The sequence below is a fragment of the Salarias fasciatus genome, chromosome 2 (genome assembly GCF_902148845.1).
Source record: "Salarias fasciatus chromosome 2, fSalaFa1.1, whole genome shotgun sequence".
Lineage (NCBI taxonomy): Eukaryota > Metazoa > Chordata > Actinopteri > Blenniiformes > Blenniidae > Salarias > Salarias fasciatus.
This window is the reverse complement of record NC_043746.1, coordinates 19,605,221-19,618,284: the sequence shown is the minus strand read 5'-3', so window position 1 is coordinate 19,618,284 and position 13,064 is coordinate 19,605,221. Positions and strand designations below refer to the sequence as shown.

The window sequence follows — 13,064 nt, the reverse complement described above, 5'->3', positions numbered from 1 at the left end:
TCACCCTCACCAACGTTCTCCTCTATATTGGCAGATTGCAGCTGGCCCGGCTGCCCCTGGAGCGCCACCCGCCCCGCCGCTGCCCGGTGGTGCAGCCCCCCCGCCCCCTCCGCCACCCCCTCCTCCCCCACCGGGCGGCGGCCCGCCTCCGCCGCCTCCTCCTCTGCCCGGCCACGCAGGCATCGCGCCTCCTCCGCCGCCTCCGCTGCCGTTCGGTGGACCCCCGCCACCTCCGCCTCCCCCGGGCTGTGGACCCCCACCTCCTCCACCTCCCTTTGGGGGCCCAGGCGCACCTCCACCACCTCCCTCATTGCCTGTTGTCAAGCTGCCTTATGGACTCAGTCCAAAGAAGATCTACAAGCCAGAAACCGTGATGAAGAGGGTCAACTGGACCAAGGTATTGTACTCCATTGATCCACCGTTATTTATAATCCCGTCTGCATCACCGGCAGCCGCGTCTGTGGCGAGGAAGCGGGAAAGGAATGTGCTTTTGCTCTGTTTCAAAATGCAATATGTGGTCTATTTACACTTACATATGCAAATGTGCTTCGTAGACATACGCAGGTTTTTGATCCAACAATAAAAGGATGCTAAGTTAAAGGTACAGACTAGAAGCAGCTCTATTTAAATGCACTCTTAATCAAGTCAAACAACCATTGAGCCACGGCTAAGCCACACTATTCCACACTCAGCACTCATTTCAAAGGATTCAAACAGTAAACAATTTCCACTGCTCAAATGTCCTTGGATTTGCACAATCTTAGCATAATTGAATAAACACTGGGTTGTGTACCCTTTCCATCTCATTTGAATACAATTTCAATGGGGCATTCTCTTGCAGTTGGGTTCTGTCTTACCATAGATAATTTACCAATTACCCCACAACTTCTCAGCATTAATACGATCGTTTTTCACAGATACTTTTTTTGACCTTGTATTTTAACCTACAATTACAAAGCACAAGCAAAATCATCTGTATCATGCTGGTGATGCAAGTAGTGTTAATGGTTTGCTGCGTAGTTAACTTGTCCTATTTTGTTTTTAAACAACTAAATGAATCAGGTGCAGCAGTTTTTACAGCCATTTATTAACTATGCAACCAGTTGGAAAAAACAACATGTTTTTCTCTCTCCTCATGCAGGGCGGGACTGTCTGTTGGTGTCTTGATATTTTAAACATCACCAGTCATTTCCTCGCGCAGTATCTTTTTGTGGTTTTGCATACATGAGCGTGTGCGTGCGCCATGCGCCGCAGATGCCCATCGCCTCGAAAGTGTACAAAAACAGGTTAATGTGCAGGAGCATTAACCTTGCCTCCACAGGAAATGCAGTTCGGAGATGCAAATGAAATTCATAACCACCTGAGGAAAAACAATCTGTGTCTCTTGTGTCGATTAAGTGGGACATGAGTCGTCTGTCTTCGCTCCGTGTAGCAGATGGAAGTATAGGAGCGCCAGGAGCGATTGTGATTGGGCTGCGCGAAGAACGAAGGCGAAAGAAAAGACACTCTACATACCTGCATCCTCTCTATCCGATACCCCCTTACATGTCCAGTGAGAGAATGGCTTGTTCAGAGAAACATGTTTGTGTTGTTAAAAGAAAAAAAAAAAAACAAAAGAAAAAAACAAATCAGGGATGGTATTTGTCTTCGGATCTACAGGTTTACGCCAATTTGAATTTCAAAACGGCCATTTTGTTGAAGTCCACTGGAAAAAAATCAGGTGTCAGTGAAATTTCTATATTTTATTGCTTCCAACAAGAATGACATGAGACTGAGAAGCATCAGTGTCGGATTGTTGTGTTGACAAAGATGTCAAGAACAAAATTTGCTGGGAATGAGTACAAGGAGAAGTCACATTGAGGGTTAAATTTGGGGAAAAGATCGATGAGATCAGTGAGACATTTGGACAGTTTGTCCAGAAAGGCGATGTGCCGGGTTGAAGCGTTTTTTATATATTAAAACACTGTCATGAATGCTGTCATTCCTGTAGCTGTGTGACATTGTGGCATCATCCATTCAGATATCAGAATGATTTTTATTAAACATATGAGGTATATTCCAGGTCCTTAAATATAGCTAAAATGGCTTTAAAAGTGTTAAAAAATGCTGAAAAACCCTCAGCATCAGGGCTTCCTATGGGTCCCCAAGACCCTCGCAGCTTTCAGCTGAAATCATTTTTGCATCTCTGCCATGTTGTTTTGCTTAAAAGTAAGTTGTAAAGTGAGAGAAATCCTTTGCAATACATACAGCTGGGTTTCAATGCTAAATTAATTTATTTCAAATCAGTTATTGTTGTTTTCAGTTATTCCCAGTATTTGACATTTCAGTCGTTTTCACAAGAGGGAAAAGAAAAACCTTAAATTGAGGACTTACAAACAATAAAATGACAATACAAACGGACACTTTTTTGTTTCTCATGCATTTCAGCTGCAGCCCGGCTTTAATGTTACATGATCACCTTTTATTATGATAAATTGAGCACAACACTGTTTTAAAACAAGCAAGAAAAGAAATGTGGATGAAGAAAATCACTTCAGCTCTACAGAGCTTTTTGATTCTGCCTTCTGTTTAAGTTCAGCTGAGATCAAATTAGTTTAAGTGGTAACAAATGGCTTTATTTAGGCAATAAATACAGTATTACAGAAAAAAAAGAAAGGAAAACGTTAGCATAATCTTGGGATGTATCTGTGACGCATTGATCTGCTTATCAAAGTCCACATTTATAACCAGATGTTGCAGAAACACGTATTTAAATCATGGATGTCAAACGTGTGGCCCACGGCCCAAAACTGGACCACGAGATAATCTGATTTCCAGCTACATGTAGCCAGATGTTTTATACCTGTGAAGATGTAAATAGTGCATAAATCCACTGTGATCTCTCAGTTTCATCTTACTGCGACATAATATTGTTGACATTACATTTCTTTTAGTCAAATTTCAGGTGTGTCAATGTTTTGTAGAAAAGATAGTTCATCAAATGTAAACCAAACACGTAAACAATGAGAATATTGAGCTCTATGTATTGAGAGATTATGATGCTGTTCTTTACTGGTTGGACCCAGTACAATTGAGACCGAATTGTGCTTCATGAGTTTGATACACTTGCATTAAATACTTTTGCATTCACGAGAGACAAAGTTTTCACACAAAAAAACAATCAAAAAAAAGAAACATCACACACAAATGTCTTCTCAGTTCTTGATGTGGTAATAATACTTGTAAACACATGTCGAATTTTGATGAGCCAGAAATACACCTCAGAGAAGGCTTCAAGAGTCAAATCTGACTAATCCTTCATGTTTAAATGACTTTAGCGCCCGTCTGGGAGTCGGGACAACATCCTGCAACTTAAGTGGGTCAGACTGGTTTGTGTCATTTTATGACTTATTATCAAGCGTCCTTGAAAAGGGTCGCTTTAGGATGTTATATACTTTTAGTTTTCTCATCATTGAAGGAATTGTCTGTTATTTTTGTTTTTTCATTGTGGGATGAAAAAGAGCCCTACAGCACCGAGCTTGCAACTGTCTGTCACCACCAGGTTTATTGGAAAATACGTATATACATCTTTTCTTATAACAAAATCGTTGCATTTTGTCTCTAAAGATAGATTTTTCTTTTTTTTTCCTCCAACTTTCACATTGTTGACAAGCAGAGTGAAAAAAAGGTCTTAAGTTCAAATGGCTTTTATTATTTTTTATCGCTTCTTTTAGTCATTATCATATATTATTATTATCATTAAATATTAGTGAAAGGCGGTCATCACAGTCATTCCGTAGCAAGATGTAGAACCCTGTAACTCTGTAACTCTGCACACTCTGCTATCTGGACTTTACAACCAAACAAATCCACGCTGAACACTTCACAGGCCTCCGTCAGAGGAACCGGAGATTCTGCAACGCTCATGACACTTATCATCCTGACTGTACGACCTTGGGAGCGATTGCCCAGTGTCGGCCGCGGCCCGGTCTTTGTTGCACGAGTGTTGTGCTTCCTCGTCTCTCTGTGTAATTACCGCGGTTCTGAGGAGGTTAATAGCGGCTGTGCAAGAGGCCAACTGCGAGTGCGGGCCTTCGATAAAAAAAGCCACAAAAGCGGCGCTTTCGGAGCTCTCCACGCGGCACTCGACAGAACGTACAGCCGACGCCGTGCCGTGTCACGCGGATTATCGGCCAGTAATACCCGCGATGTGTTACAAGGGTTTGTTTATGAGTGGGCATTTCTGTACACTGCTGTCGTTTCCTGTCTACTGACCGATCCATGCTCGGTGCGCGCGTCATCGCATTCATATTTAAAAAAAAAAAAAAAAAAAGTATTAAACGCCACGTTTCCCTTTTTTATGTCTCATATCACACCCTGAGGATGCCACACAAGGACACGCGTGTGTGTCCACACACGGGAAAAACACTCACAAACCTCATCTCCAGTGAGAAGAACTTTTGAGTGGCAGCTTGGCGGAATGACGGTTTCTGATTGTGGTGATAATGGAATCCTTGTGTCATTGCAGATAGTGCCTCAGGAAATGGCGGAGAATTGCTTCTGGATCAAAGTCAAAGAAGAGAAGTTTGAGAATCCTGACCTATTTGCTCAGCTCTCCCTCTGCTTCTCGTCACAGAGCAAAGGTAAGAAGGTGTCATCTCGCCTTAATTAATCCGCGCGCATGTGCTTCATTTAGCCTCTCTGGAAATAGACGCCAAGCCACTTTCATCTTGTGACAATTTTTCTCACTGAAATGTTAATTATCTTAAAACCAAACACTGTGTTTTCTTCCACTGTCTCTGTGCAGTCTGTACTCACATCTCTGTGCCAATTAAGGTTAGCGCTGCTCTTGTTGCGCTGCGTTTAGGCGGCTTTGAAGGAGATAGAAATGCAACGTGGCTTCACATTGTATTTGCTCTTTTGGACCCATTCGGCGGTTTCAGATCAGCGGTTTTCATTTTTTGCACACAAGCTGAACTTGCTGCACCAAGCGCAGCGCGAAGCTCGGTTTGACTCCCAGTCTTTTCCAGTCCAGTAGACCAGTCCTCCATGAGGAGCGACGGGAAGGGAGGGGCTTTTGGCGAGGAAACCTCTGGGAGTCGTCTTGTCCCGGATAGTTTGTTTCTCAAACTAACTCGCTGATGAATAACACAAACAGTGCGGAGTGCGTTTGTTTTTTAGGATTCGAGTGTATGTGGAGGCAGTCAACGCATTCCTCCAAGGACGACTTGAGGGGTTTCCACTTCTTTGACAATATGTATGTGTTTGTGTGTGGCACACCCCTCTAATTCCGGCAGTGGGAGGGGAGAAGTCAGAGCCCTGTCAAGCGCAGAACAGTCAAGTGGAAGCTGTCAGGATGTGTGGACACAACCGTACTGAAACCTCTAAGTTTTTTTCCCCACATACCTACCGTCTGTTTGGACACCAGTCAGCCTGCCAGCGGTTTTCCCTGCTCCATCTTTCTCGCAGCCTCCAGGTCTACAAACCAGACTCATCTCTTTTTTTTTTTTTTTTTTTGTGCTGTGAAATAAATAGAATTTTTTTTTTTTTTTTTTTTTTTTCCCGGGCTGCCGCAAGGTGATTTGCCGGCATAATACAGATGGAAGGAGAATGTGGGTTGGGAAGAACAGTTGTTGTGAAGCTTAATGAAGTGGCAGGGAGAGGCCTGGCAGTCACGGCGCTCGCTTCTCATCTCTCACCGCGAGACATCCGCCCGACAGTGACTTTTTTAACATGTGCTCCATGACATTTCCAAAGTAATTGAAGGTCAAGGAATTTTTTTGAACCGCATTTTAGAAAATTAGCATTTTTCCTGGGTGTTTGTCGTATGATTAATTAGCTGCTTTGGAGGGATCAACACATTAATATTAAATGCAGAGAACAGCTGATCTGAAATCCATTTGGGGTGCCACGGACACATGGCTGTAATTCAGCTTTAAATGTCCTGTTAAATTCTTTATTAAATTCACTTTCTCACCCACTGGGTCTTAAAAAGAAGCTCTATAGATAGTCCGCGTTCCCGCTGGCAGGGTAGGAATTCATGATCCAGCATTTCCCCCGGGAGTTACCTTTGCTGGATCCCTATCAATTACCCCTGCAGCGACTTCACTGAATCAGCTCTTTTCCCTCTATTGTTGAAACAGAACATGATTTGCTCATGAATGAAAAATGCTGTTTAATGTTTGATATCCACCCCCCAAACCCCTTCACTGAAGTTGAAAGTCAATGAAAGGGGCTTTGATGTAGATGGTATTGCAGAAAAAGGTGTTAGATGAGATTTTCCTAAAAACGTGGTCGTTCATTTGTTGTTTTTTTTTTCTTCCCCCCCCCCATCTCTCTTCCACGTTTCATGATTCTTGCAGTATAGTCAAGTGCATTACATCCGAGGGTAAAGTGTGCTTGAACATTAAGCATTACGCCAGAAAGATCTCCACCCCGTTTCCGCTCGGAGTCTGACCTATATGGGTGTGCAGAGTCTTCCTTTTTCTCAGGCTCACTTGTTTAACTGATATTGGTGCAGTTTAGAGCGGTTTTGTTGGGTTCGGGTGGTGAAGATTAATTCCCGAGGACCTGTGCTCTCATTGTAACCTCTCATTGTAACAACAGACTATAAATCCTTTGTGCTGATTTGACAAACAAGTCACCAGTGAAAACCAACTTCATTCGTCTGGGACATTGCCACTGTGTTTTTTTTTTTTTTTTTTTTCTTCCCCTCTTATTTTTATTACAAACACACACTGCACACACTTTTTTTTCCCCCTCCTTTACTTCTTTGTGGTACTTCTATCTTTGCCACAAAATGTGGATATTTATAAGTAAAGCACACTTTGGGGGCCCAGTGTATCGTGAAAGATGAGGCAAGCAGGTGTAAATGCCTTCCCCGCAGAGCTGCCCTCAGAAATTGGTGCAAAGAAGGCTTCCGTTATCTTCACGTTTCTTGGGATCCTGGCTTGTTACTTGCATTGTTGAAGAACAACACTTTGGTAGTAAAAGAAAGAAAGGGGAAAAAAAAAACAAAACAGAATCACTTTAACAGCTCCCAATTTTCACATGCTTATTGCGCTCAGAGGCCTCTAAAACAACTGAGAATGCAAGACTGTCATCTCCCCTGCTGCTTTTATGAGTCTTACTGTTTAATGAGTTTTACCAAGAAAAGGAAATGATAATCAAGAGGGATTTCAAGCTCGGCTTCAATCTTCTAAAACCGGCTCTTTATTTTTTTTGTCATTTATTATGAAATGGCGCTACGGCCCGATTGAACACTTCACACGTGTCAGTACAGACACGGAACAGATTGAGTCTAACTGGCACCGCTGACTCTGGTGTTTCGTCTCATAATTTGACAAAACCAGTGTGTTCGGAAAATAAATGAATAAATAAACGACTGTGCTGTGTTAACCGCACTCCAATCATACTCCAAAAATAAATCAACCTATGTGTATGAATTTCTTCCTACATTTGAGGCACATATGGTCTTTGTTAACAAGCCATCAGAGGTTTGTTCGGCAGCGTAAACAGTTTTTACTGAAACAAAATGAAAAGCTCAGTGTTTAAAGTGCAACTTAATGACTGATAGAAAACATCACAGGAACAATACGACTCATGTTTTTTTTCTGCCTTTCTGTGGGTTAGATATAATTTAGACTGACGTCCAGGGTTTTGTTTCATTGTGTAAAAAACATAACCATTTTTTTTTTTCCGAGGTGAAAATGTGCCGCATTTACAGATGCTCTTCAGTCAATGGCAAGGCAGGTTTTGTGTGGCACCTCTGTGTGCTTTGTTAAGAGAAAACTGTTACTTCCTGCACAAGAAGCTGAAAAATATGTTTTCAGTCAGACATCTCTATTTTTTTCCCACTCTTGAACCTCAGTTATTTATTTATTTGTTTTTGTCTTTACAACCTTTGTACGAGGGATTTAAAGTGGCGCCGTACAACAGCCTGACCACACCACGGAGTTGTTATTTCTCATTCAAATAGTTTTTTTTTTTTTCCCTCAGTCTTTCTTTCTTTCTCCTCCTCTCTGCTCTAACTTTTTTCTGTATTGGCTTCCCCTCCTCCTCCCTTTTTCACTCTTCACTATTGACTTGGCTCATTTTTATTTTTTTTTAAACTCTCATCTCCCCTCAGTTCGCTTTATCAATCAGTGGGTTGTGCCTTTGTTCGGCTCTTGGGATCAAATCAGATTCACTCTGGGATTGAATGTGTGTAGCCATGGCCTCCCGCATTTGAAAGGCAATTCATTCAGCTGGAACTTTGCAGTTCAATTTGAAACAAGATTGATGTTGGCAAACTTCACACCCCCTTTCTCCCAAAATGTTTCCTCCATTGCCCGCATCAATTGCTGACGGACAAAGGGCATATGCCACTTTGTAATGGTGATGTCTGGGCTTCTCAGCAGAAACAACACAAACTGAGAGAAGAGGCCATTCAACAATAACGGAAAAGCCCAGAGTGTACTGTATGTTTCGATGTGCTTGAACTCTGTATTCCCTAAACGCTAATTTAATGCGCACGGTTAATTGACGTGAGGTGACAGCATCTATATGTAGGAACTGCATTCATGCTGCAGTCATGAAGATCTCACCCGTTTTTTTTTTTTTTTTTTAATGGGTCATTAAGGAAGCTGATAGTTTTGCGTAGTCCAGTAAATCAATACACTCTGCGGTTTGAAAGTCAATGACAGCCGTGCTTAAAGAAACAAACGCTTAATGAAGATGCATGTGCATGTTTACAGAAGACGGGGCTGCTTCTGACTCGCCGCACAGTTTCATTTAGGCACAGGGGGATATGGAGGGGTTTCAATAAATGAATACATTAAAAAAAAAAAAAAGCCTTACAGTAGTTCTCAGCTGCTTCTGTTCGGGGTCAGAACAGCAGAGTTGACTTGTTTGACTTTGCACAGGTTTTCCCAGTTTGGGATCAATAAGTAACGCTCTACTCTACTCTCTACTTTCACATCCTGATGCAATCCTCACTGGGATTCGCACCCTCACCAATAACATAATGATGATCTGTACCTATGGCCAGGAGTCACGGTGCATCATAATATTGATAATATTGCTGAATTAATTGCTAACACATTAGTCAAGTTCTACCATGAATCTGTCATGCTGAATTTTAACGTTGAACAATATAGTTTAAAAGTGGCTTCTTTTTTTTTTTTTCTTATCTTGTTTTTCTATTTCAATTTGCCTCATGGTGTTTCCCGTTGCCCTTCCAAACTGTTTTATCTCTGCAAAGGTCAGCTGAAGAAAGGTAACTTGGTTAAAAGCTGACGACAAGTGATGGCTGTCATCATCCTCCCCCTCATCACGAAGGATTTGATCAAATCCTCCTGGACTTCTCTCCACTCTGACACCCATTTTTTTTCACCCTCTTACCTCCCATCTCGGCGAGTCCCCCCCCCTCCACCACCACCTCCGCCCCCGCCCCACACCGCCGCACACAGACTTGTGCTCTCCCCACTGAGCCGAGGTGGTGCGCACACCGGCAGATTCTCAATCCCTGCTACAAAGCCTCGGCAGCGGGGCGGTAATGACCTGGCCACAACGGCTGTAATGATGGAATCAGTGGGGGGTTTAGCCGGCTCTCTGACTCTCCCTAATAAGTCCCCTAATAACTCTGTTAACATCGGGGCCGACCTGGCCACCGGATCAAACACACTCACGCATGACTGACCGCCTCACATGACACTCGGCAAACCTCTCAGCCTGGAAAACTGTCGCTGACCAGCAGAGAGTGGGCTCCGGCCCCTACGGCGCCTTGTTCCTCACCGGTCCGCTGACACAAGTTTTGGCTCACGGAACAAAGCCGCAACAATGAGTGCTACTCAAAATATTTAATCCCGTTAAGCCGCATTCATTTGCTAACAATATGTCTTGTTGATAAGAACCTCTGCAAAGCATGTTGCTCTTCAAAAAGAAAAAAAATAATAATAAAACAAAACATGTCCCAAGACTATTATTATTGAGCCTCTGCGTTTCCAGATACTCACAATATAATAAGTCTAATGAGTTTAAGCTCAACTCAAGACAATGCGGCCCACTGAGAAATAGTCTGCCTTGTAATGATAGTGTGTGTACAATGATAAGCTTTTGATATTTTTTTTTTATGTCAAAGTGCTATGGAGCCAGGGTCGATGGTCTGCCACGTCTCCCCGGAGAACATGGCTGTTTATTCCTGATTCTGTTATTAACTGAGAGCAGGGAGCATCCGCCAAGGCAGCCTCCTCCGTGTCTTCATACGCAGCCTTTTCTTCTCCCGGAATTCCTCTTTTTCTCCCTCCTTCTTATCCCCTCTTTCTCTGCCCGCTCGCTGAGATGCTCTCACCGGCGCTGCCCGTTTAGAGTCCAGGCGGGAGAAAAGACACACACCTCTCACTCTCGGGCTCATTGTTTCTGCGCTTAACCTCATTCTCAGAGGCGTTTTTCTCGCGTCTCAAACCCGCAAGGATTAAAGATCTGTTATCACTTAAAACAAGTTAAAGAAGAAAAAAAAAAACATCCCAATTTGTGCAATTTTCCACATTTTAAAAGGCGGAGCATTAATTGCTGATAAAGGCAGTGGACATTTGTCTCAATAAAACACAAACCAGCCCCACCTCACGTTCATTCCTCTCTGTTTTGGGACAGTCGGCTCGCTGCGAATATTCCAGGGTCAGCCCTTTTCTTTGCTCATCCCTGCACGTTTTTAATATATTACATATGAATGGAAATTAGGTCCTTAAATATTAATGACAAGTAATTGGTTTATTGTAGGAGACGATATTATGTGCAGTAGCATCTGTGTGAGGGAGCAGGCGGGCGAGCGAGCGAGCGAGGGAGAGTGAGCGAGAAATTTCCTCTCATTCCTACTTCATATTGCCTCGCTGTGATGTCCCACTGATTTTAATCTTCTCTTCTCAGATGAGAGCCATTCTGGCTATCACAGTGCACTTTAACTTTAGCCCTCTGAATATTAGCTTTCTTTGATACCTGCCGCTTACTACCTCCCAAATCTACACCCTGCCAACTTTTATGTGCCTTCAGGTACCCGGTAATGTTCATCAAAAACTGTCTCTTCAAAAATAAATATCCCCTCTGCATCTAAATATTTTATTTCGTTTTCTTCCTGCGTGCTCCCTTGGATAATATCCGCTAACGCTAGTTTGGGATATGTCAATCTCTCTTTGTTATCTCTTTCATGTAGTTCTCCACTAGCCCTCAAAAGTGTATGCATTTGTGTCCTTGTGTTCTTTTCTCTTTTTTTTATTCATCAAAACCATATTTAAGCATTCCCATTTGTAACTTTTTCCCCCCCTCATTTTATTTGTTGTTATGCACCAGTGTTTCCCCTGCTTTTGCTTGTAAAGTAAGTTTGTTCTGTATATAAATATTATAGCCGCCACATCAAAACACACTCACAAATGAATAATGAGAAGTGTGGAACAAAGTCTGTAAAATACTCAATAGATTTTTTTTTTTTTTTTTTTTTCATCCCAAATGTATTTGTAACAAACATAACCACCTCTGACAGTTAAATGTTAAACTTTCCGTTCACAGTCTTGCTTCCACTTCAGTTCTCAGAATATCTTGGCGATTTCGCTCGCCATTACCATGACATGACATTTACTCATATAGCTGTGTTTGTCATATCATACATACCAACCGCTAATAATAATATCAGTTTAATATATTCAAAAGTGGCATTTAGCTTTAAATCATCCAAGATTTACGTGCAGTCTGTGTGTGTTTTGTGCGGTTTGTGTACTTTATATATCAAGCCTCTGTAATTGAGCGATCGGACGCTTATTAACAGCGGGACTTGCCTTTAAAAAGAGGACAATGTCATCCTCGTCACTGGAGCTTTTCACATGGAAAAGGCCCAGAAGAGCTTCATTAACTCACCCTCATGATCCCAGACAGCAGAGTATGGAGTGCATTTCTAATTGTGAGTGTAGGAGGAGTTTTAATTCAGATGACTCACTGTCTCGACCATTTCCGAGTAACATCAGGGTTTATTTCAAAAGTTGCGATTACATTAGTGTTTCAATTAGTCTGAAATTTCTGACAGAGGTTTGTCAGTAAGAATATATGTTTCTCACGACGAACTCAGCGACTCAGTGACTCTCGGCATTCAATTAGCGTCTTTGTTTTCACTTTTCTTGTTCGGTATTAATTTCCGGGGTTGATAGCTTCCGCCCCGCATAAGCAATGTTTGCCGTTTCCTTCCTCAGATAGGCCCGCAAACGCACTTTGTTTGTCAAGCTGTTAGAACTCAGGCACCCGCTGTATTTCATAATCTCCACTTAAATGAGATCGAACACCAACTCCGTCGGCCACGCAGTTAACTCGCAGTTAATTCATCAGGTGTATGTGTTAATGTTTTACTAGCATCTTGGTTTCACACTTGTTGTCTTGACTCCGACCTCTCTACAAAGCGCTTTGGATCTGGCCTCATGTCGACTCTGGATTTCCATACCGATGAAATAGTGCACACAGCGACCCTCGTTTCCCGCGCCGGCTCGCATGGAGCCCGCCGGCGCACTGTCACCTGCGGAGTTTGTCACACGGCATTAAGGTTAATTTGTCTTCCAGCCTCTTTGATGGAATTGGTTTGCGAGTGCATGTGGACCAGGGGGCGACGCCCCCACAGCCAATCTGGATGGGACGGAGAGGAGAAGGTGGGGGGGTGGAGGGTGGAGACGCAGAGGAACCATGATGCCACATGCAGGATAGGTAAACAATCAGAGGCCTGCGTGTTCAAGATGTTGCCTGCTTGAATATAAACAATGGTGACTGCTCCTGCCACGGGGAGGTAAATTACAACACAGACAGAGAAAGGTTGAGATGAGGAAATCAGAGAGTAAGGTAGACAGACTGATTACAGATTGGGATTCACAGTCGCTGGGAAAAAAAAAAGAATAAAAAAAGGAAGAAAGTAAAAAGAAAACAATGACATTTGAAGGGAAATAACATGGCTTAGGTGCACACATGCATATGTTTCCTCCAGGTTTGAATGTGCTATGAAATGTTACAGCTTGGGGGTCACTGTATTTCAAAATGTGACATTTAAGACCATTGTATGCTGCTTTTATGCATATCAA

General features: G+C 42.7%; 1 protein-coding gene across 5 annotated transcripts in view; it reads left to right on the top strand.

The window, feature by feature from the left end:
- diaph2 (diaphanous-related formin 2) overlaps positions 1 to 13,064 on the top strand; it is a 372,939-nt gene that overhangs the window by 143,159 nt on the left and 216,716 nt on the right. For all 5 annotated transcript variants that reach the window (XM_030103500.1, XM_030103494.1, XM_030103505.1 and 2 more), the window contains 2 exons: positions 35 to 397; positions 4,508 to 4,622. In XM_030103500.1, coding sequence (XP_029959360.1) covers positions 35 to 397; positions 4,508 to 4,622 — 478 coding nt within the window. The remainder of the gene's footprint in view (positions 1 to 34; positions 398 to 4,507; positions 4,623 to 13,064) is intronic.